General features: G+C 43.8%; 2 protein-coding genes across 4 annotated transcripts in view; both read right to left on the bottom strand.

Annotated features, from left to right (window-relative positions):
- LOC137534951 (zinc finger protein 260-like) overlaps positions 1-18,788 on the bottom strand; it is a 25,352-nt gene extending 6,564 nt beyond the window's left edge. Inside the window, exons 1-2 of the mRNA XM_068256688.1 lie at positions 18,738-18,788; positions 85-268 (exon numbers count right to left, since the gene is read on the bottom strand). Of these exons, the coding sequence (XP_068112789.1) occupies positions 85-217 (133 nt within the window). The 5' untranslated portion in view covers positions 218-268; positions 18,738-18,788. The remainder of the gene's footprint in view (positions 1-84; positions 269-18,737) is intronic.
- On the bottom strand, positions 15,421-25,328 carry LOC137534945 (zinc finger protein 271-like). 3 transcript variants are annotated; one of them, XM_068256679.1, is made up of 6 exons: positions 25,279-25,326; positions 22,410-22,559; positions 21,555-21,692; positions 21,335-21,432; positions 20,889-21,225; positions 15,421-19,352 (listed from the first exon to the last, which is right to left on the bottom strand). In XM_068256679.1, the coding sequence occupies exons 3-6, from the start codon at positions 21,586-21,588 to the stop codon at positions 17,683-17,685; spliced, it is 2,139 nt and encodes a 712-aa protein (XP_068112780.1). In that variant the 5' UTR covers positions 21,589-21,692; positions 22,410-22,559; positions 25,279-25,326; the 3' UTR covers positions 15,421-17,682. The 3 variants fall into 3 exon arrangements, with proteins under 3 accessions (XP_068112780.1, XP_068112782.1, XP_068112781.1); XM_068256681.1 differs by having other exon boundaries at positions 15,421-19,349; XM_068256680.1 differs by lacking the exon at positions 22,410-22,559 and having other exon boundaries at positions 25,279-25,328.

Here is a 25,328-nt window from a genome sequence, read left to right as displayed (position 1 = left end):
GAATACATTGTGTCTATGGGTTTATCACAAAAAAGGGAGATGTAGTTGGACCCTCCTCTGTAAAAAAGGAAAGTCTCCTCTTACCTTGCAATGTGAGGGGCAGCTGATTCTCCATCATAATGTCCTTGTAGAGGACCCAGTGTCCCTCTGTATACTGCCCCTCCTCCATCACATCTTCCTCTTTCTTCTCTACCTTATAGCTCTTCTGATCTTCCATTACAATGTTCTCCTTCTGCTCCTTCTCTCCTTCCAGACACCTCTCCTCCTTCTGTAATGGCACAGTGAGACATGGAACAGGGACAAAATACTTCAGCAGGTAGATGAGATTTTATTCCCAAACCACATGTTTGGTTGACATATTTCTATTATCATATATGTTATATATTTCTTTACTTTTACTTGTATTTTATTATAGCATAATTGCAAAGTGCTTGCAAGCACAGCTGACCTGGAGAAGTGTGTCTCCCTTCCATGAAATGTGTTCTGCATAATAAAGTCTCAATGTTCTGATCCGAAGACGGGTCCACTATTTTTTCAGAACTAGAGTGACTTTTATCTTCCATGAATGCATTATTATTGCTTTTATTTCTATGAGAACCACCCCTTAAATTCATAATAATTCAGTACGGCTTTGATAACTTTAAAGGATACCCGAGGTGACATATGACATGAGATAGACGTGTATGTACAGTGCCTAGCACACAAATAACTATGCTGTGCTCCTTTTTTCTTTCTCTGTCTGACATAGTTAAATATCAGGTATGTAAGTGGCTGACTCAGTCCTGACTCAGACAGGAAGTGACTACAGTGTGACCTTCTCTGATAAGAAATTCCAACTATAAAAAATTTTCCTAGCAGAAAATGGCTTCTGAGAGCAGTAAAGGGATAAAAAAGGTCAATAGTTCATAGATTTTAGCTCTGCCATACTTCAATGAATGTGTCATTGAGCAAAAACAATAAAACAGTTAAAACTTAAAAAGTAGATTTAAACATAACATAAAACTGTGGAATACCATAAAAGTCATTTTTAGGAAAAGGAAGATAGATACAATTGTTAATTTAATTCGTTTATTTTCACCTCGGGTGTCCTTTAAGTGTACCTGAGACCGTAAAAAAACAACAAAAAATTATACATATGTGGGGCTTCCTCCTGACCCCCTTCAAGCTCATCGGGCCCTTGCCATCCTCCTAGACTGCCTGAATCCTCCGCTAGGCGACTTGGTAATGAATCCAGTCGGCGCAGTCCAGCCGTGCGTACTCCCCCACGGCGTTCTCATTGCTGGGAGGGTTCTGCTCCTCTGCAGTAGTACTGTGCAGGCATGGAACATTCCCAGCAATGGAAGCATGATGGGGCGCGCACAGCGCAGGCCGGCTGGATGAATTAACAGGCCGCTTAACTCCCTTGGCGGTCTGAATCTTTCCAGATTTTAGGGTCTAAAAGAGGTGCAAATTTTTAGCAGGCTTTTACACCCTAAAATCTGGAAAAAATCATACCGCAGAGAGATCTGCAGCAGTCCCAGCACTCACTCACCTACCTGGGATCCAGTGTTGCAGTTCTCCCTCCATCCTCCAGGTGGCACGGTAACCCTATACTGAGATTTCCAGCTCTTGTCATGACGACAGACGGTGATCTCACCAGGGGGAAGCAGAGCCTCAGAGGAGAGGAAGAAGAATGGTGGCCGACGTCGGGATCCCCTGGGAGGTGAGGGAAAAATGGCAACTGCGCGCATTGCTCTGCATAAACCTCCCAGCTGCTACCACAAGTCCGGCTCGGGATAACCACTCCTAACTTGTTTTTTCCACCACGAGCTGGACTCATGATAACTGCTATGGAGGCTAGTAGAGGGATCCAGATGGCCTGGGAAGATGGCAAAGAACCGATGAGCCTGAACGGGGCTGGAGGAAGCCCCAGGTATGTATAGCTTTTTTTTTCATAGTCTCAGGTTTACTTTAAGGCATCCACACGGGACAGATACAGTCTAAATCCAACATTCAATCAATCACTCATTTGGAATACATGGAGAAGAGACTGATTTACCTTCTCACACCATCTGATGGGATTTCAGAAGAAATCTGAACAAGCAATAATTGAACTACTGTCTCTGCTGTACCCCTCAATGCTGTACAAAGAAAGGCAGCCCCACCCCATCTAGCTCCTCCCTTCACTGCACTACCCCTCACCAGCTTGGCAGAAATGTACATCTGTGCTTGCCAAGCTTTCAATACATAGGCCTCAATTCACTAAGCTTAACTCCTGTCTTTAATAACTCTTCTGAGCTGTTTTACAGTTATCACCATGGTGATATAATTGTGATAACTGTAAAACAGCTCAGAAGAGTTATTAAAGACAGGAGTTAAGCTTAGTGAATTGAGGCCATAGACTGAAATTAATCTGTAGTTGATTAGTTGGGCTTAGGGGGGTGAATTGTAAGCTACTCTGTGCAGAGTGATGGGAATGGATCAGTGATCTCTGTACAGCACTGGGGAATATGTCAGGGCTATATAAATGTATAATAATAGTGTGGGGCTGTGGTGAGGACTTTATAGTGTAAGTTCCTCTGATGCAGAGACTCATTATTATTATTATTTTTTATTATTATTATTATTATTATTTTTAGTATTTATATAGCGCCAACATATTACGCAGCGCTGTACAGTGTATATATATTTATATCTTGTCACTAACTGTCCCTCAAAGGAGCTCACAATCTAATCCCTACCATTGCCATTGCCATATGTCTATATTATGTAGTGAACGTACTGTAGTCTACGGCCAATTTTAGGGGGAGCTAATTAACTTATCCGTATGTTTTTGGAATGTGGGAGGAAACCGGAGTGCCCGGAGGAAACCCACGCAGACACGGAGAGAACATACAAACTCTTTGCAGATAGTGCCCTGGCTGGGATTCGAACCAGGGACCCAGCGCTGCAAGGCGAGAGAGCTAACCTCTACGCCACCGTGTTGCCCATGGGAATGGATCAGTAACAGGGGAGGACTGGGACCTTTTGGCCTGGAGGGAAAATACCACCCAGAGGCCCTTTCACCGCAGCCCCAACCCAAATGCTTATCTATGAGTGTAAACATAGAAATGGCAGCGTAAAGCATAGATACATTTTTCAGTGACATTAACAAATAGAAGATGGTAATCTTTTGCAAAATATATTGACTGCAAAACAATATTTCAACTATGAATTATGTAAAAATAAGATTTTCATAAGAATTTGGATCATTAGTGGCATCCATTAACCACTTGCCGACCGCGCACTCATACCGCGCGTCGGCAAAGTGGCAGCTGCAGGACCAGCAACGCAGTTCTGCGTCGCCGGCTGCAGGCTAATTAATCAGGAGGCAGCCGCTCGCGCGAGCGGCTGCTTCCTGTCAATTCACGGCGGGGGGCTCCGTGAATAGCCTGCGGGCCGCCGATCGCAGCTCGCAGGCTATATGTAAACACAAGCAGAAATAATCCGCTTTGTTTACATTCGTACAACGCTGCTAACAGTAGCAGCGTTGTACCAGATCAGCGATCCCCGGCCAATCAGCGGCCGGGGATCGCTGTCACATGACAGGCAGGAGCCTGTTAGAGGCTGCACAGGACAGATCCGTTCCTGTGCAGCCTCGGATCTCTGGGGAAGGGAGGGAGGAGAGGGAGGGGGGGAATTTCGCCGCGGAGGGGGGCTTTGAGGTGCCCCCCCCCGCAACACCCAGGCAGGCAGGAGCGATCAGACCCCCCCCAGTACATCATCCCCCTAGTGGGGAAAAAAGGGGGGCGATCTGGTCGCTCTGCCTGCACCCTGATCTGTGCTGGGGGCTGCACAGCCCACCCAGCACAGATCAGCTAAAACAGCGCTGGTCCTTAAGGGGGGGTAAAGGGTGGGTCCTCAAGTGGTTAAAGTGGACCTGAGAGTAAGAAAAACATTTACATGTACCTGGGGCTTCCTTCAGACCCCTGTAGGCTGAGGGCTCTCTGACCATCCTCACGGGCACGTCGATCCTCCAGGCGCACCATACTGCGCATGTGCACCTCTACTGCCAGGAGTATTATAGTAAAGTCAATGGGATGTAGGTTAGTTCGATGGAGCATGGACCACGGGTGCAACCATCCATGCTGTGCTGGCCAATAGTGCTGTGAAAGACTTTTGCATACATGCACATACATGAGGGGGCGCAGTTGCTGATTTGGGGGCGGAGTTTCACTGTGGCCCCAGGGCAAAGGCTGGCCCTGCCTGCAATGCTGTAGCCTCAGCCTGGCAGGGGATTCTTGTCATTATACCCCACTCTGCTACTTGCACCCCACCAAACTCACTAACACTCACAGACAATGTTGTCCCTGTGCCTGTGTTGTTATCTGCTCAGCCTTGGCCCAGGGTCTCCTTACTGTGCATATGCTTGCCTGTCTATGCAAATTAACCATTGTTACCCTTAGAAGCTAAACAGTCTGTATGCATGTTGGATTATTGTGGCTCTGTACAAATTAACAAGCTGACACATCATTGCATTCCAGCGGTTCTGGGGGTGTGTTTAGCTTCTGAGGGCAACAATGGTTAATTTGCATATATTCAGCAGTGATGCTCTGGGAGACATCTCAAGATCAATCCAACCTGAATTATCGCAAATTCTTTCTGTTTTAAGAAAGCAAACTTTTGTTTTCCTTAGTATTTTAGTAAGGGGGCTTTTAGGACCATTGTAGCCCCTCACACACTCCAACGAGTTCTGGTTCACCATGAGTTGCTGGTTGGTCTGTACCTCTCAATATAAAGTGATATCTTATTACCTCCTCTGCTGCCAGTCCTTCCAATGTCTTCTGTCGTCCCCCTCCCTCAAACTTCCTGCTTGTTCTATCATTTCCCGTCTTTGCGTTCCACTTGAAATAATCTAACCTGCCACCTAATGGACCATGGTGGAACTGCAACAAACATGATCACAGTGTGGCCAAAGTCTATGGATGAAATCTCGCACATAATACAAGAATTTCTTCATCTTTAGTGTCACTCTAATACTCAAATTACGTCTCATGTGTCTTTTATTAATCTTAAAAATAATTCCCCCCACCTCTTCAATTGATCAGAAAATATTTGTTCTACCATTTTCATTAATTCTGCCCTCCTCACTCTATTACTCTTAAAATAATGTCTGCTCCCTTCTGTTAATCCTAAAATAATTTCTTCCTGCTTTGCTATTAATCCTGAAAAAAAAACCAATCTCATCTTGTAACAATTCTACAAGAATGTCTGCCCCTCTGTTATTAATCCTCGAATTATTTCTGTCCTGACTTTTATTAACTTTACTAAATAATTTCTGCCTCTCTTATCAATCTCAAAATATTTTCTGCACCTTTGTTGTGGGGGTTTTTTCGCCTTCCTCTGGATCAACAGGGGTATGTGGGGGACGGGCTGGAGTTGTACTTTGTTCTCTGGTTGAACTCGATGGACGTATGTCTTTTTTCAACCAAAATAACTACTATGTACATGAAGGCTTAAAACTTTATGTCCCTCTTGCATCAATGCTGAAATAAGTTTTGCAACCTCTTCTGTTAATCCTGAAATAATTTCTCCCACTCTCTTTTACTCTTTTTTTCCTTATTATACTAACCCTTTCCAATCCCATGTTGGCCTTTTCCTTCATAGATCGAGTGTCAGACATAGGAAAACTGGCGGCTGCTAGTGTTGTCGGTTAAAATCTTGCACAGAAGCAGCCCATTCAGATCAAAGTATCGGACTAAGTCTGACACTCTGATCAGTGCCGACTCCTGCACCATGCAATATAAATATTATGTGAGCGCATCTTGGGCTGACACTAGTGTCACCATTGCTGGATCTAGTCTGGCACGGCGTCCCCCTATGTGGATCAAAGTCCAACACATTGATTTTCTCCAGCACCAGGTAATAACAGAATTACGCTTGTGTACATGCAAGGGTGGCAGAGCTACAGCATGTGAGCTGGAACTGCCCCACCTCCTGATGTCGGGTCATCTCCTCCCTCTAGAGCAAGGAGGCAGTATGTGGTTGTTGTTGGGTCCGACCACTTTGTCTAACCATGACACACAGTAACTGAATAACAGGGGCGTTCCTAGGGTCCTTGGAGATCGGGGGCACCTGTGGGCAATGTGAGCCCCCTGTCCTTTATTTACTTAATTTACAATCAGTATAGGCATAGATCAAAGATGTATACGCACATACAATTTTGATTGGTCAATCACTGACCAATTTTACCACCCCCATGCAGTAAAAGGGTCAACAGACGATGAATTTGATAAACAGAGCTAAAATTGGCTAATCAAAAAATTGTATGTGTGTACCAGGCTTTACAGCTAATCCTGTACATACTGAAAGTAGCAGGGATCTGCATACAATACGGCTGGTTTAAAATCAGTAAAGGCACAGAATAACACCTTATACTGTACACACTGGAGGTAGATCAGCACACAGTGCAGGCACTAAAGAACAGCTTATACTGTAGGCAACAGAGATCAACACACTGCAGCTAGTGCGCCGAAAAATATGAGGGCTACGCCGAAAAATAGGTGTGGCAATGGAGCAGAATGTGGGTGTGGTCACGGGTGGAGAAAAATACTGTAGTATGTATATCCCATATGGAAACAAAATGTCTAGGAATAAAAAAAGGCCTCTATGGATGAATAGAAAGGTTAAAGATAAAATGAAGAGGAAAAAGAATGCCTATAAGGTCCTAAAACAGGAGGGGACAGAGGCTGCACTAAGCAATTATAAGGAGTGCAATAAAAATTGTAAAAAAGAAATTAGGCAGGCAAAGATTGAAGCTGAAAAACAAATCGCTAAGGATATCAAATCTAACCCAAAAAAGTTTTACAAGTACATTAACTCTAAAAAAAGAAAGGTTGACTGTATAGGACTCCTAAAGGATGAGGATGGGAACTCAATGGTGGATGACCAAGGTAAGGCAGAGTTATTAAATGCTTTCTTTGCTTCTGTCTTCACAAAAGAAACAGCACTGTTGCAAACTACAGAGGCGGAAGAGTCTCAATCTTCTAACTGTAATATTAAATACTTAACGCAGGAAGAAGTGAAGGCAAGACTAAATAAATTAAAAATAGACAAGGCACCTGGCCCGGATGGCATGCATCCTCGGGTCCTAAGGGAATTAAGTTCAGTTATAGATAAACCCCTTTATCTTATATTTTGTGACTCTCTTGCAACTGGCAGAGTCCCAGTGGATTGGCGTACAGCCCACGTTTTCCCATTATTTAAGAAGGGCAAAAAATCTGATCCAGGAAATTATAGACCTGTAAGTTTAACATCAGTTGTATGCAAACTATTTGAGGGGTTACTAAGAGATACTATACATGACTTCATAGTAGAAAATAATCTTATTTCTCAGCATCAACATGGGTTTACTAAAGACAGGTCCTGTTTGACTAACATGCTCAGCTTTTATGAGGTAGTGAATGCTAATATGGATATTGGGAATGCTGTAGATGTGATATACTTGGACTTTGCAAAGGCCTTCGACACTGTTCCCCACAAAAGTCTGGTGCAAAAGTTGAGGATGCAAGGACTGGGGAAGAGTCTGTGTTCATGGATAGGGAACTGGCTAATGGACAGAAAACAAAGAGTTGTGGTCAATGGATCATACTCAAAATGGGAGACTGTTAGCAGTGGGGTCCCACAGGGGTCTGTTCTGGGTCCAGTGCTCTTCAATTTATTTATTAATGACCTAGTAGATGCAGTAGTGAGCAATGTTGCTATTTTTGCAGATGATACAAAATTGTGCAGAATCATTAACTCTCGGGAAGATAGTGTCATATTGCAACAGGATCTGGATAGGATGGCTATATGGGCACATACATGGCAGATGAAATTCAATGTTGACAAATGTAAGGTCATGCATTTTGGACGTACTAATGGTCTAGCACCATACAAAATAAATGGGATACAGTTGGGGACATCAAACTTGGAGAAGGACTTAGGAGTACTCATTGACAACAAGTTAAATAATCGTACTCAATGCCAAGCAGCTGCAGCTAAAGCTAACAAAATTTTGGGATGCATTAAAAGGGAAATAAAAACTCGAGATGCTAGCATAATATTGCCCCTGTTTAACTCTCTAGTAAGGCCACATCTGGAATATGGAATTCAGTTCTTGGCACCACATTACAAAAAAGATATTGCAGTTTTAGAGCAGGTGCAGAGACGAGCAACAAAATTGATGCGTGGGATGGAAGGTCTCACTTATCGAGAAAGGTTAGATAAACTGGGTTTATTTAGTCTAGAGAAAAGACGCCTTAGAGGGGATCTAATTAACATGTATAAATACATCAGAGGGCAATATAATACCTTGGCGGATGAGCTTTTTGTCCCTAGGCCTTCTCAAAGGACTAGAGGACATGATCTGCGCATGGAGGAAAAATGTTTTAGCCATTTATTTAGGAAAGGGTTCTTTACAGTAAGAGTGATTAAGATGTGGAATGCATTGCCACAGGAAGTCGTTATGGCAAACTCTATACCTGCATTTAAAGGGGGCTTAGATGCTTTCCTTGCGTTGAAAGACATCCATGGCTACAATTACTAGGTAATGCCTAATGATGTTGATCCAGGGATTTTATCTGATTGCCATCTGGAGTCGGGAAGGAATTTTTCCCTTTAGGGGCTAATTGGACCATGCCTTGTAAGGGTTTTTTCGCCTTCCTCTGGATCAACAGGGATATGTGAGGGAGCAGGCTGGTGTTACAGGCTGGTACTTTATACTGGTTGAACTCGATGGACGTATGTCTTTTTTCAACCAAAATAACTATGTAACTATGTAACTTAGGTGGGCTTTTAGGACAGTGGTGGCGAACCTTTTGGAGGCAGAGTGCCCAAACTGCAACCCAAAAGTCACTTATCTATCGCAAAGTGGCAACAGCAATTTAAACTAAATACTGTACAAACGTTTTAACACATACATGAACATTATGGAAAATCCAAGTTGAAAATTAACTGTGAAGATAAACAATTTCATCCATCCTACTCCTGAAAAAAATGTATTCAGTTTTATTTTCTGTTTTAAAAAGCTAAAAAAGTAGGTTTAATGCTATTGTCTCATATGATGAGGATTCAGCTTTTCCCATAGTCTCGCAGTTAGCAATCCTGTTACCCCCAACAAGACAAATTCAGCAATCATGAGGCCCTTTATCAAGACAAATTCAGCAATCATGAGGCCCCCAACATGACAAATTCAGCTATCATAAGGTCCCCAACATGACAAATTCAGCAATCGTGAGGCCCCTAACAAGACAAATTCAGCAATCTTGAGGCCCCCAACATGACACATTCAGCAATCATGAGGCACATAAATAGACAGCATTTCACATAAATAGGCATAATTCCCCCTTAATATGGTAGACACCTCTCACCTGGCTTCTCAATTCTCCTCTACTGGCTGCTGTGCCTGGCAATACTGTTTTTGGCTGGATTGGGGATGATGTGTGGGCTGAAAGGCCTGGCAGTGATACTGTGGCCTGACTGGTGGTGATGCTGTGGCCGGGTTGGATGGCGGTGATGCTGTGGCCAATGCTGTGGCTGGGTTGGCTAGCGGTGATGCTGTGACCTGGCTGGCGGTAATGCTGGGCTGTGCTTGGCTGGTTGAAGTAAATGTTGGCCTGACTGGTGGTGATGCTGTGGCCTTTTTGACAATGATTCTGGGCTGGTTGGCTGGTGGTGATACTGGGCTGGCTGGCCTGGGATCAAAAATGTGTGAATGGAAGCAGTTTATCCAGCAAATAAATTTGATTGGCTGTTTGTAGCTCCACATCCTTTAGCAAATTTGAACCCCAGTCACCCAATGACCAACTGTTGTTGGTTTGAGGCCTCTGGCATTAACAGTGTAAGAATGTCAGTAGTTTAAATATTCCCCTTGAAAATCAATAGGTGAATTTTGACTGGCTGTTGTAGGCTCCACCCACTTTCCTGAATATTAATCCCAGTCATCCAGTGACCAAGTGTGCCGAGTTTAAAAACCCTGCAATTAACAGTCTAAGATTGGCTGCAGTTTAGTTTTTCCCATTGAATACAAATTGCTGAAATTTGATTGGCTGTTTTATACTCCGCTCACTTTCTCCACATTTTTTACCTCGGTCACCAAATGACCAACTGTGTCAAGTTTGGGGACTCTGGTTTTATTGCTGTGAGAATGGCATCACTTTACATTTTTTCAATTGATGTGAATGGGTGATATCGGATTGGCTGTTTTGGTTCTGCCCAGGTGTGCGGGAGGGGGATGTGAGAGCCCCAGAACATATCATCCCAGCTAGTAAGGGATCTGTATACCAAGTTTTGTTGAAATCAGTCAAGGCATTTGAGTGATTGCGACACACGCACACACACACACACACTTTTAAATACTGTATATAGATTTCTGCTCCCCCTTATGCTCAGGAACATCTGATCTGCATGCTTGCCTAGAGTCTAAGGCAAGCATGGGCAAACTTGGCTCTCCAGCTGTTAAGGAACTACAAGTCCCACAATGCATTGCAGGAGTCTGACAGCCACAGTCATAACTCAAAGGCAAATGCATTGTGGGATTTGTAGTTCCGTAACAGCTGGAGGGCCGAGTTTGCCCATGCCTGGTCTAAGGCCACCTTCACATTAGGCAACGTGTATGGCCGTGTGTTCGGGACGCAAGCGCACTCGATGGCAAGCCATACACGTTGTGCTGCTGATCCCGTTCATTACAGTAAATGTGATCAGCAATTAACTTTGTCAAAAATGCGTGCAGCAGTGCAATAGCGCATCGCACTGCTGTGCAGCGTGCATAGTCTGAACATCAGAAGTGCTGTCTATACATATCTGATGTACTTGCTGATCGCACTGTACGCGCTGCCAAAATGTGCAGGGCAGCGTAAATATGGTGTGAACGAGGCCTACAAATATTGCTCACTCTTTTGTTCCCCATCACTTTCCCTACTCCTTCCTCTCCATCAACAATGACCATTAAGCCCCACAAATAGGCGTCAGAAGTGTTTTGAATTCCATACAAATCTGTCACACTTACCAATTCAGTTCTTTGTTTGAAGGGTTTTTTTTTTGAGGGGGGAGGGAACAGGGAATCCCGATCCACCCCTCAGCGCTGCCTGGCACGGATTGGCCAGGCTGCGCAGGGGTCTGGGAGTGGGGGGGCAGCTCGGCGTGGCAAGTAGCGCCGAATCGACGGGTAGCGGCGGCTATCGCGTACCACACGCAGCTAGCAAAGTGTAGGAAAATTTTTTGGGAAAAAACCGGCCCAGCGGGGTCTGAGAAATCCTCCTACGCAGGTTACCCCGAGCTGAGCTCGGGATAACCGGCAAGGAGGTTAATAAAGTAAGATTTTTGGAAAAAAAAAGTATTGCTCACTCAAAGCTGAATTATTTATCACAAATACCTTCTGTTTTAAGAAGACAAATAACAGTGTTGCTTTTTTAGTAGGAGGACTTTTCAGTCTCTTTTAGCCCCCTATATTTTCCTAGTGGTTCTGGGTCACCAAATGTCTGGGTATTCCTTAGTGCCGGCCCTAGCCCCTAACCCATAGAGCCACATCAATCCCTTCCATGCACTAATGAGGACCAGAAAGTCAGAAACTGGATGACTGGCTGCATGATGGGTTGATGTGGCTCTGTAAAATGTGTAAGCTATAGGCTTGCTATACCCCAACAGTTCTGGATGTGAGCTTGGCTTCAGGGGCATAAAGAGATAATTTGCATTTTCAGGAGTGATGCACCATGGGAAACCACCGGTGCTCACTTAAAGCTAAATTTTTGCAAATAACGGCTTTTAAGAAGGCAAAATGATATTCAGCATTGCTTTTCAGTAGGAGGACTTTTCTGTCTCTTTTAGTCCCTCACGCTTTCCTAGTGGTTCTGGGTCACCATGAGCTATCTGGGTATTCTGTAAAAGTATTAAAGGCAGAAGGATCAGCAGGACAGCCAAACAACTGATATTGTTTAAATGGAAATAAATGTTTAGGGTCTGAGCCCACTAATGCAGTTGTGTCCGCTTTTCAGCAACACATCAATGTTACAGATGCTGAAAAGCGGACACAACTGCGCACAACTGCGTTAGAGGGCTCAGGCCCTAAATGAAAAGTCTGCTACTTTGACCTACTCTAATTTAACTCCTAATTCGTTTTGAAAGAAGAGGAGGCCCCCTATTCACTGGTCAGCTACTTCAGTGTTGGATCTGAGCTCTCCTCATCCATGTCCTCTCTTTGCACCTCACTGTTGTCAGTGTCCCAATCTGCCACTGCCTTGTGCGCAGCTTTCCGAGGCATTTGATAGGCCTCAGGAGGAATCACTGGGCTTTTGCTGCCCCTTGCCCATCTTTCAGCTTACTGCTTCCACCAGCATAGTTGCTGGATCTAGCCAGTAGAAGGGCTTCCATATTCCTTGCATGGGCAGCCCAGTCCTCAAAATGTCTGGCTTTCCGAGCACTGGGGATAAATGAGAATGAGCCATCTTGCGAGAATTTTCATAACTTCGGGTAGATCTTCACCGTTTTTGCTGTAGCAGTACTGTGAAGTAGTCAATCTGTGAAATGATCGATATATTTGTGATCAGAAGGAAATGATCAATACATTGTTTGTTGTCGATTGGTACAAGTATCCAACACTACCTGATCTAATTGATCATTTGCTAAAATTGTATAGTTATTGCGCATCTTTACTCAGCACAGCAGCACTCAAGAGGGTTCATTATAATAGTGTGCCTTATCAGAGTTAACGTGCCTTATCAGCGTTAGCATGCCTTATCAGAGTAGCATAGTGGGCGCTGCAAACTTATGCCTCCTAATTGGCAATGACGAGAGCTCTACTCGTCCTGCCCTGATCCCCTGCGGGTCCAATCACTTTTAAGGACATTATCCCCGCACTTTGATTGGCCCAATAGGCTGCCTGTCACTTGACAGGCATCCTATTGGGCCAATCAAAGTACAGTAGGTAACGCTTGCTATTTGTTATAGTGAATCAACCCCATTTGCTACTGGGGCTTACTGTGCACCCTGGGAGCAAGTGATTCGCCCAGCAGGTGTGCATTCCCATCAAAATTTGGGCAGCGTGCCTCCGCTATCGATCACTGAAAAAGCGACTGCATGGTGAATCACTTGGCCTTTCTCACAAGAAACTTCGGTAAGCATGATAGACTCGATTTGCCACGAGATTTAACATACGATTTTCTCTCGCTCATACCTACAGATCACCTTTCCCTCTTGGTGGCCGCCATCTTGGTTTTCACAAAGAACAACCAGATAGTAGGCAGCACCTAACCATCCAAGTGCGACGTGCTCAGGTTGGCGTTCCTCTGTCCCCAGGAACAGCAGCAGAAATGCAGAGAAGGGACCCGACCCCGTCTTCTCTTTGCATCTTGGTTTTCACCACAAACTCTTTCAGTTTCTCTGCTACCTTATGTCGGATTTTAACATTGGCAGAGTTAGCAGGCATCTTGGAGCAATAAGGAACACTCCCAGGTGGTTTCCACTAGGACAATATACAGCAAATCACAGACCTGGATCTCTCTTACATGCATGTGATCCTATCCACATCCCGGCAACCCCTCAGATTAATTTATTTGTATACTGCATGCATTTGCATAATTCTGAGTTATTTGCATCTCATTGACCACCCCCAATGATGAGCTGCAATCTTACCTTGTCTTGTATTGTGTTTCAGTCAAACCATGCAGTCACTGAAGATGTGAGGACTGACAGCAGAATAGATCATGACCATTAGTGGCTGTGATTGGCTGAACAGTTTCAGCTGCCTCAGGTGGCTCCTTCCCTTGCTGGGAATTCTATGTGATGGACTAAGTGTTGGCCTCACATTGTGGGAGATTAGGACCTGATGCTTATTATTATGTATTTATACAAAGCGGACATCTTCAGCAGCACGTTACAGAGTACATAGTCATGTCACTGACTGTCCTCGGAGGGGCTCACAATCTAATCCTATCATAGTCTAATGTCCTACCATATTATTATGTATTTACATAAAACTTAAGGTGCCCATACATCAATCGGATAAAAATTGGTGCTGCCAAGAGCATTTCCGATTGATGATGCGAGCAATTTCTGGCCAAATTTGATTGCATGTATTGATCGGACATGTTGGTAAATCGCGGGCTGACGTGCTTGATTGGGTGTGCGGTGGTGATGGTGTGTAATATCAGGACAAGTGACGAATGCAACAAACCGCTCTCCCCCCCCCCCCGTTAGTGTAAATGTGCCCCCCATGCGTGCATTTATACTTTACCTGCTTGCTGTAACCAGTTCCCGTGCCAATCCGCTTCCTCCTCTTGCGCTCACTTGCTGCCGGTGTGTAGCACGTTTGAGGTGCAAATGGAGGAAGCTGAAAACGGATGGGCACCGCGGCGGACAGCAACGGACAGGTAAAATATAAATGCATGCACGTGGACACATTTACACTAGGGAGGCAGCGACAGAGCTGGTGAATGCGCCATCACGAGGCTGATTCCTGAGGGATTTCATGCTGAAATCTCTCGGGAATCGGCTTGTGGTGTATGGGCAGCTGACAGATCTCTCTCTGCTCAGATTTGATCAGAGAGAAATCTGTCTCTTGGTCAAATCTGCCCATCATCGCTAGATAAATGGGCACCTTTGCATATCCTGCAGCACTTTACAAAGTACATAGTTGTGTCACCGACTGTCCTCAGAGGAGCTCACAATCAAATCTCTACCATAGTCATAGCTTAAAGGGATACTGTAGGGGGGGGGGGGGTCGGGGGAAAATGAGCTGAACTTACCCAGGGCTTCTAATGGCCCCCCGCAGACATCCTGTGCCCGCGCAGCCACTCACCGATGCTCCGGCCCTGTCTCCGGTTCACTTCTGGAATTTATGACTTTAAAGTCAGAAAACCACTGCGCCTGCGTTGCCGTGTCCTCGATCCCGCTGATGTCATCAAGAGCGCACAGCGCAGGCCCAGTATGGTCTGTGTCTGCGCAGTACACTCCTGGTGACATCAGCGGGAGCGAGGACACGGCGGCGCAGTGGTTTTCTGATTTTAAAGTCAGAAATTGCAGAAGTGAACCGGAGGCGGGGCCGGAGCATTGGGGAGTGGCTGCGCCAACACAGGATGTCTGCGGGGGACCATTAGAAGCCCTGGGTAAGTTCAGCTCATTTTCCCCCGACCCCCCTACAGTATCCCTTTAATGTCCTACCCCTTGATTATTATGTATTTATATATTTGCAGTTTACAACTCAACCAGTTACTGCTTTAAACAGTTACTAAATACACAAATTATAGAAACTGTTGCTGCCAATCTGATTTCTGGAAAGGTCTGTACCACTCCCTGCTACATCCAGGCAGAGATATCACAAAGTTTACAAATACAGCAGTTCAGGTAAACAAGAGTTCTTTAATTTCTAATTAAAGTATTCAGAGAGTCAACATAACTTTTTTTTAATATGGTTTTAAAAAAAGAAGGATACATCAGTGCAGAAATATTTATAGAAGAAAAAGACTTATAAAATGAACTTTATATAAAAAAAAAAAAAAAAAAAAAAAGTATAAATGAAAAGGAAATTACAGATGGAAAGTAGATAAATATGCACCGCTAGGTGCTGGCCCAGTGCAGCAAATGTGTTACACGCAGATCAGTCCAGGCTGGTGATCCAAAGTCTCCAATCTCTAGCTTTACTTTTTTGGTAACTAAGCTCTTTGTTTTTATTCAGTCTTCTACAAAGCCTTGTGGTTGTGGTTCACCCTAACTTAAAAAATACCCGAGGTGACATGTGACATGAAACTTAAAAAGTGGATACAATAAACCTGTGCAATATCTAAAAAAGTCATTTTTAAGAGAAGGATGATAGATACAATTGTTTATCTCATCGGTCTATTTTCACCTCGGGTGTCCTTTAACTAGGTACTCTGTGGATCCCTCACAGGTGAATCGTAATAAGGCTCCGTTCGCACTCAGAATCAAATCACAATTGCAATTAGATGTGTTTTTGCATTAGGTGTTCGGTGATTTTGCCGTGTTTGCGTTTTGCGATTCTCATTCCAGTGAATGAGACCCACAATGCAGTCGCTTCAAAAAAAAAAAAAAAAACAGAAATCATGAGAGTAATCCCATAGGGTTACATAGGACTGCAGCGTATTGCTGATCACTGGTATTCAACAATTTGCTAAACTCCAGCTAAAAGCGCGCAAGTGTGAACGGAACCTAAAGCTTTTCTATCCAAATCCCAGCATGCTCGTGCTAGTGCCCTGCCTCATATGAATGGAGGCTGCTGGGATATCTGCTCATCAGGACTCATCTGAAGCCTGATTAGTTACTTTTGTTCCCACCTCTCTCTGTGCTGCTGCACATCAGATCTCAGACTGCCTCCAGTATAAGAAGATAGAGCCTGTCTTGCCAGCCTCAGTTTTATAATGCAGGATTGGGCGAGGTCTCAGGGTTACTTACCTAATCCAGAGGAATCAGGATTTAGGTGAAGCTCCGCCTCCCTTCTCTGGAACGCAGTCGTGGCCGTGTTTCTGTCAAAGCTCTTTGGAAAACTCTACCTGTGTTGCCGCAGCCCGCCCCCAGCTCGGCAGCCACCAATTAGGTAGAGAATACCGATCTGGGGGTGGGCCGCAGCGATGCAGATGGGTGTGGCCTGGACCTTGGATGAAATTTGAAAAAAAAAAAAAACCTCTACAGAATTCCGAGGAGGGCAGAACCATCACCTGACTGGATGAATTAGAGCGGATCAGGTAAGTATTTAACCCTGAGACCCGTCAGTCCTGTATCATTAAGAATGGCATGACAGGCTCTATCTTTTTTCCTTTAAAGGACAGTTGTAACAAGGTATATGGAGGCTGCCATATTTATTTCCTTTAAAACGATACCAGTTGCCTGGCTGTCCTGCTAATCTATTTGGCTGCAGTGGTGTCTGAACAACACCAGAAAATAGCATGCAGCTAATCATGTCTGACAATAATGTCAGAAACCCCTGATCTGCTGTATGCTTGTTCAGGGTCTATGGCTAGAAGTATTAGAGGCAGCGGATCAGCAGGATAGCCAGGCAACCGGTATTGCTTAAAAGGAAATCAATTTGGCAGTCTCCATATCCCTCTCGTTACAGTTGTCCTTTAAGTCCTCTTTAGGAAGGCAGTCTGGATGTCAGAGATCCTATGCAATCTGTCCGTATTCCATGCGGTGTGCAGAAAAGTTGTGGAAAAGTCTAGAGCCACTCTAGGCCTGAAAACAGACTACTTTCCACCACCGACACAAAGACATGTAGCCAGATCATCAGCAATCTTTAGGATTCCTCCACAGCTCTGCTTTTCACACATCCGCTGCAATAGCGGAACGCAAAGTCCCATCTTGCACATCATTTCCGCTATAGTATCTAAATGTTAGATACATAGAGAATCAACTCTGAGACAAGGATTCATCCACACATCTGCTTTACAAGTCCGTTACAGCAGTGGAACGCAAAGTCACATATTTTCCAGTATAATATCTGTGACATGTCTGTTACTATGGACGCCACAGTTATATGGAGGGCCACAGTGGATTGCACATCACATTTATTGTGACCGCATCTGTTGGGGAACTGCCACAGTGTGAACCCAGCCTAAGGCAGAGCTTTGGATTCTGCAACTGACACATGGACAAATGTGAACAGATCCTATAGATAACATGGCATCAATCAACATGTCAATTTCCAGCAGACAGTCCATTATCCAGCGTAGTGTGAACCTACTCTGAAGCATTTACCGCATCCTCACAGACTAATGGACGCTCATCTGTGTGACCTCTCTGGTGTGTAAGAAGGCTTCTTTTGTCAATGAAACCTTTCCCACACTCTGGACAAGCATAGGGAAGCTCGCCAGTGTGACGTCTCTGGTGCAAAAGAAGGCTTCCTTTTTGAATATAACATTTCCCACACTCTGAACAAGAATAAGGACGTTCACCAGTATGATATTTCTGGTGCCTAAGAAGATCTCCTTTCTGAGTGAAACATTTCCCACATTCTGAACAAGGAAAGGGACGCTGCCCTGTGTGATTTTTCTGGTGCCTAAGAAGGTTGACTTTATGACAAAAACTTTTCCCACACTCTGAACAGGAAAAAGCGCGCTCACCTGAGTGAATTCTCTTATGTTCACGAAGGTGTCCTTTATGTGAAAAAGATTTACCACATTCTGAACAGGAAAAAGGACGCTCTCCTGTATGACTTCTCTGGTGTGTAAGTAGAGTTCCTTTCTGAGTGAAACATTTCCCACACTCAGAACAAGAAAAAGGACGCACACCTATGTGACTTTTCTGATGGGTTAGAAGGTTACTTTTTTGAGTGAAACATTTCCCACACTCTGAACATAAAAAAGGGCGCTCACCTGTGTGCTTTTTTTCGTGTGTAAGAAGATCTCCTTTCTGAATGAAGGATTTCCCACATTCTGAACAGGAATAAGGACGCTCACCTGTGTGATTTTTCTGGTGTCTAAAGAGATCTCCCTTCTGACTGAAAGATCTCCCACACTCTGAACAGCAAAAAGGACGCTCCCCGGTGTGAACTCTCTGGTGTCTAAGAAGATGGGCTTTCTGGCTGAAACATTTCCCACACTCTGAACAGGAAAAAGGAAGCTCACCTGTATGATTTCTCTGGTGCCTAAGAAGATCTCCTTTGTGGATAAAACATTTTCCGCACCTTGAACAGGAAAAGGGCCGCTCTCCTATGTGAATTTTCTGATGTGCAAGAAAGTTTCCATGATTAGCGAAAGATTTCCCACACTCTAAACAAGAATAAGGACGCTCACCTGTGTGACTTCTTTGGTGTATAAGGAGATCTCCTTTCTGACGGAAACATTTCCCACATTCTGAACAGGAATAAGGACGCTCTCCTGTATGACTTCTCTGGTGTCTAAGAAGCTCTCCGTTTTGACCAAAACATTTCCCACACACTGAACAGGAAAAGGGAAGCTCTCCTGTGTGAATTCTCTGATGTCTACAAAGGGATCTTTTCTGAGTGAAACTTTTCCCACACTCTGCACATGACCATTGCTGCTTGTGTAACTGCATTTTCTGCTGCACAGCCAGAGATGCTTCAGATCTGCTGCATTCAGGATTTGTTAATCTCTGATCATCTGTATGTGTAGCATGATGTGATGTACAAGAAGATTCCTCCAGATTAGATGGATCTGTTCCTGTATCGGCTCTGTGGCGTGGCTCATGGACATCTGAGGAGACACCTTGCGATTTCTCATAAGACTCCTCACCACTAAAGGACGATGCTCCTCTATCTGCACTGTAATACCAGTGCTGCGTATTTCCAGTAAAGGGGATTTCTCCCCTAACGCCATTATCTTCTACAGCAGTACCTGGATGTGACATAAGAGGTTCCATCGTATTGCTCCCGAGATCGTCTTCCCCTGCTAGAGAGACAATTTTACTGTTACATTTCTGCAGCGATGAGTCACATATAGGATGCAGGCCTAATAGTCACCAGTGTTACACAGCTCTGTCATTGAAGTGCCACACCACACCAGCTATGGGACACTGGAGAACAGTATCTCCTCCTTTTTGGCACTATGATGTTATACTGAGGAATGGAGATGGGCCTTTCATATGGTGTACAGTATCTCCCCCTCATTTGTTGGTACTATGAGGTTATACTGGGGAATGGAAATGGGCCTTTCATATGGTGTACAGTATCTCCTCCTCATGTGTTGGTGCTATGATGTTATACTGAGGAATGGAGATGGACCTTTCATATGGTGTACAGTATCTCCCCCTGATTTGTTGGCACTATGATGTTATACTGAGGAATGGAGATGGGCCTTTCATATGGTGTACAGTATCTCCTCCTCATGTGTTGATGCTATGATGTTATACTGAGGAATGGAGATGGGCCTTTCATATGGTGTACAGTATCTCCCCCTCATGTGTTGGTGCTATGATGTTATACTGAGGAATGGAGATGGGCCTTTCATATGGTGTACAGTACCCCCTCCTCATTTGTTGGTACTATGATGTTATACTGAGGAATGGAGATGGACCATTCATATGGTGTACAGTATCTCCTCCTCATTTGTTGGCACTATGATGTTATACTAAGGAATGGAGATGGAACTTTCATATGGTGTACAGTATCTCCTCCTCATTTGTTGGTACGATGATGTTATACTGAGGAATGGAGATGGGCCTTTCATATGGTGTACAGTATCTCCTTCTCATTTGTTGGCACTATGATGTTATACTGAGGAATGGAGATGGACCTTTCATATGGTGTACAGTATCTCCTCCTCATTTGTTGCTACTATGATGTTATACTGAGGAATGTAGGTGGGCCTTTCATATGGTGTGCAGTATTCCCTCCTCATTTGTTGGTGCTATGATGTTATACTGAGGAATGGAGATGGGCCTTTCATATGGTGTACAGTATCTCCTCCTCATTTGTTGGTACTATGATGTTATACTGAGGAATGGAGATGGGCCTTTCATATGGTGTACAGTATCTCCTCCTCATTTGTTGGTACTATGATGTTATACTGAGGAATGGAGATGGGCCTTTCATATGGTGTACAGTATCCCCTTCTCATTTGTTGGTACTATGATGTTATGCTGCGGAATGGAGATGAGCCTTTCATATGGTGTAAAGTATCTCCTCCTCATTTGTTGTTATTGTGATGTTATAAACCACATCAGTGTGTCAGCTTACCTCTCCCTGGTGCACCATCGACCTACACTCTGTCTTTGCTCCTCCCCTCACCAGCATCTTTCTGCTCCCAAAATCAATGTAGCATGTCACTATTACCTCTGCAAACTGCCCACCCCCTCCCCAAACATCACTCACATTCTCTGGAATACTTTATCAGTAGTGATGACTGTAATCTTCTTATTACGATTAACGATTAAGCGTAATTTCATGTAACATTTCTCAATTATGATGAAATGAAGAAGAGATGTACCCCAGCATTTTAGGTCTTCTTCCTCTATAATTGTCCTTATGTCGCCCTCCTCCATAGACTGATCACTCCTCGTATATGTATCATCTTCTTCCTCTTTAATTGTCCTCATAATGACACCCTCCTCCATACACTGCTGATCACTCCTCACATAATTCTCTTCTTCCTTTATAATTGTCCTTATTTCTTCCCCCTTCATCGACTGTTGATCACTGCTCACATTTGTCTCTTCTTCTTCCTCTTTAATTGTCCTCATCATGTCCCCCTCCTCCATAGACTGCTGACCACCCCTCACATATGTCTCTTCTTCCTCAGGTTTCATGTATCCCAGCTCTTCTGCCTAAATACACAAAATAGTAAAGCTGAAAATAATATCTTCTAGGTAGAGAGGAACATAATCTCAGATTATCTGAAGTCACTTCTAGCTCCAGATCTTCAGTTTCACCCACCTGATAATGATGGGGGGTGGCGAGATCTTTCTGTGGACAATCCCGAGAATAAAGAAGACCTGTACGTCTTTCTGGTGGATTTCTGTTACTGGATCCATCTGTAGGAAACACACACACACTGACTGAGTACATTGTCTCTATGTATTTATCAGATGATGAGGGTCTAGGTGGACCCTCCACACTGCTCTCTCCTTTACAAGAAATTAAAGTCTCCTCTTACCCGGTGACGTGAGGTGCAGCTGATTCTCCATCATGGCGTCCTTGTAGAGGTCCTGGTGTCCCTCTATAAACTGCTCCTCCTCCACCACATCTTCAATACAATGTTCTTCTTCTGTCCTTCAAGACACCTCCCCTCCTCCTGCAATGGCACAGTGACACATGAAACAGGGACAGAGTTTGTAATACATCACAGAATACTTCAGCAGGTAGCTTAGGCTTTATTCCCAAACAGCATGCTTGGTTGACATATTTCTCATATCATATATGTTATATATTTACTTTCACTTATATTTTATTATAGTATTATTGGAAACTGCTTGCAAGCACAGTTGACCTGGAGAAGTTAGTCTCCTTTCCACAAAAGGTGTTCTGCATAATAAAATCTTAATGTTCTGATCTGACAAGTCACTATTTTTTCGGACCTAGGGCTAGAGTGACCCTTGTCTTCCATGAATGCACTTTTATAGTTTTATTATTTTATCAACCAATTGGAACCAACCCTTAAAAATTCATGATAATTCAGTTCAGCTTTGTCAATTTCTTTTTAAAGATTTTTTATTGAACATTTTGTAAATTTACAAACAATCAATCCCCGACCCACCTGCCACCACCTCCCCCATACCCAAAGGGCCAGTCATCATAGTGAGATCACACAAACACATAACCAAAGAAGCTTCATATTTATACATTGGTCAAAGACAGAAGCCACACCGGGTAAACATTATATGCCATCAATGCTTAAGACAAGGCAGTATGTTTATAGATCTAAAAATTACAGGTATAAATCAGCCACATTCACATTAATATCCAAGTTTGGAACAACAGAGCCTGTGTCATCTACCCACATACTGCATACCTTGTCAAATTTAGAGGGATGACCCCTGATCTGATAGGTGAGCTTGTAAAGCAGGATATTTTGATCCACCAAAGAGACAAAATCGTCTACTGTTGGGACCCCCTTAGTTTCCACTTATAGTGGTCTGAAACTCAGTATTTCTTCTTTGCTCTAAAACATAAAGTTACACAAAATAAATTTGTAGCAGAACAGCATTCAAACATTTAAACGCAGCACTGAGTTTTTCAATAGAAAGCTTTTTAGGTGATAACATTATCTTTTGTTTACATTCCTCTGTTGCTACATTCCTAGCTGTGCTGAAAATGGGCTGCGTTTGCTTCTAGTATGCACACAGTTGAGAGATGATCACTAGAAGATTTTAATATATAATTACAGCAGAAATGAATAAAATGCAATGGCAGCTTTCACAACAGATAAACTGTACTTTGGGAACTTGTAGTTTGTAAATGGACAATATTACTTGGGTACAAAAGCTAATATGGTAACTTTATGGGTAATAAAAAGTAGGAAAACACATTTATTGAATGTTATGTCAGAGTTTCATCTAACTTAAAGCAGTAGTTATTTCCTGGCATAAAATAGTGCAAATCTCAAAAACAGTGTCTTGCGTTTATTACAAGATACATTATCAATGATTCCCAACATTGAGGCCTTAAAGGGGTTCTGTGGAGGGGCTCAAAAGACAAAATCAGACACTTACCTGGGGCTTCTATCAGCCCCCTGCAGCTGTAATGTCCAGTGCCGTCCTCCTACGATCCTCTGTTCCCCGCCTAAATAGACGAATAGTGCCTGTGTAAGCTACTGACGACGCGTGCGGGAGCGAGCATGCGCGCGGCCATGACCGCGCAGCCACAGTCTAGGTAGAGACAAGATTAGACTGGGACCGGTGGTGGGGAATGGAGGATCAGAGGAGGACGGCGCGGGACATGACAGCTGCAGGGGGCCGATAGAAGCCCCAGATAAGTGTGGGATTTTGTATTTTTAACCCCCTCCACAGAACCCCTTTAAAGAGGAACGACTGCTTCATTTTTACAATAATTATATAAAAATGATTAAGTCCGTTTTGGCCATTGTAAAATCTTTCCTCTCCCTGATTTACATTCTGACATTTATCACATGGTGACATTTTTTACTGCTGGCAGGTGATGTCAGTGTAAGGAGATGCTGCTTGTTTTTTTTGGCAGTTGTAAACAGCTGTTATTTCCCACAATGCAACAAGGCTCCCACAGTGTGATGTCAGAACCATGGTCCTTTTAATCAAAAGAATCGCACACCTTTAGTAGAGCAGTGCTGGAACCCGTAGCAGTGTTAATCAAACAGTCAAAGGAGGGATCTGCACACAGTCTTCAAGGAACAACGTGCTTTTATTGTTCAAATGCACACATATAATAACACACCAAATTGTCTCTACCGACAATTGTTTCAGGGCCAATTAGGTGCCCTTTATCAAGGCATAAGCAGACAACATATACGTATGTTGACAACGTATATGTTGTCTGCTTCTGCCTTGATAAAGGGGACCTGATTGGCCCCGAAACAATTGTCGGCAGAGACAATTTGGTGTGTATTATGTGTGTGCATTTGAACAATCAAAGCACGTTGTTCCTTGAAGACTGTGTGCAGATCCCTCCTTTGACTGTTAGAACCATGGTCCTGACATCACACTGTGGGAGGGGTTTCACCACATTATCAGCCATACAGAGTCCCTGATGATCCGTTTGTGAAAAGTAAAAGATTTCTCATGGGAAAGGGGGTATCAGCTACTGATTGGGATAAAGTTCAAATCTTGGTTACGATTTCTCTTTAAATGAGAGGTCTGTATGTCTCTTCATGAGATTAGCCAAAAATGTAGTAACCAACTCCCAATAGACCTTTACTGCGGGGCAACTCCATACACAGGGCAGAAAGTCAGCATCAGAGCTACTGCAGTTGAAACACTCCGAGCTCACATTAGGACCCATTTTAGCCAATTGGGCAGGTTTAAAATAGGTCTCAGATTCACCTACTTAAAGGACACCTGAAGTGATAGGTATATGGAGGCTGCCATTTTTATTTCCTTCTAAACAATACCAGTTGCCTGGCAGCCCTGCTGATCTATTTGGCTGCAGTAGTGTCTGAATAAAACCAGAAACAAGCTTGCAGCTAATCTTGTCAATCTGACAATAATGTCAGAAACACCTGCTCAGCTACATGCTTGTTTCAGGGTCTGTAGCTTAAAGGATTAGAGGCTGAGGATCAACAAGATAGCCAGGCAACAGGTATTGCTTGAAAGGAAATTAGAATGGCAGCCTACAGATCTCTCTCGCTGCAGTTGTCACATCAGTTGTTGTTGCAGTTGTAAGGCAGCGACACATGGGGTAGATATAAACCAAATCCAACAATCAATCAGTCATTTAGAATTCATGGAGTGGAGTATACTTTGAACAAGGAATAATTGTTGTCCCTACTGTACCCCTCAATGCAGTACAAAGTAAGGCAGCCCCTCCCCTATCTAGCTCCTCCCCTCACCAGCTTGGCAAAAATGTACAACTGTGCCTGCCAAGCGTTCAAATGACAAACTGAAAACTGTAGATGATTAGTTGGGCTTGTGGGGGTCAACTGTTTAGAGTGTAAGCTCCTCTGGTGCAGAGACTAATGGGAATGGATCAGTGATCTCCGTACAGCACTGTAGAATATGTCAGAGCAATATAAATGTATAATAATAGTGCGTGACTGTGGTGAGGAAATTAGAGTGTAAGCTCCTGTGGTGCAGAGACTGATGGGAAAGGATCAGTAATCTTTGTATACACAGCAGCAGCAGCTGCTAATGATAGTGGAGGGATCCCGGGTGGGGGTTACTAGTTGCAAATATAAAATGATATCTTATTACCTCCTCTGCTGCCAGTCCTAGCAATATCTTCTGTCGCTCGTCTCCCTCCC

This window comes from Hyperolius riggenbachi, chromosome 10 (assembly GCF_040937935.1).
Source record: "Hyperolius riggenbachi isolate aHypRig1 chromosome 10, aHypRig1.pri, whole genome shotgun sequence".
Taxonomy (NCBI): Eukaryota; Metazoa; Chordata; class Amphibia; order Anura; family Hyperoliidae; genus Hyperolius; species Hyperolius riggenbachi.
Note: the sequence above shows the minus strand (reverse complement) of the source record. Positions and strands in the feature narration are given on the sequence as shown.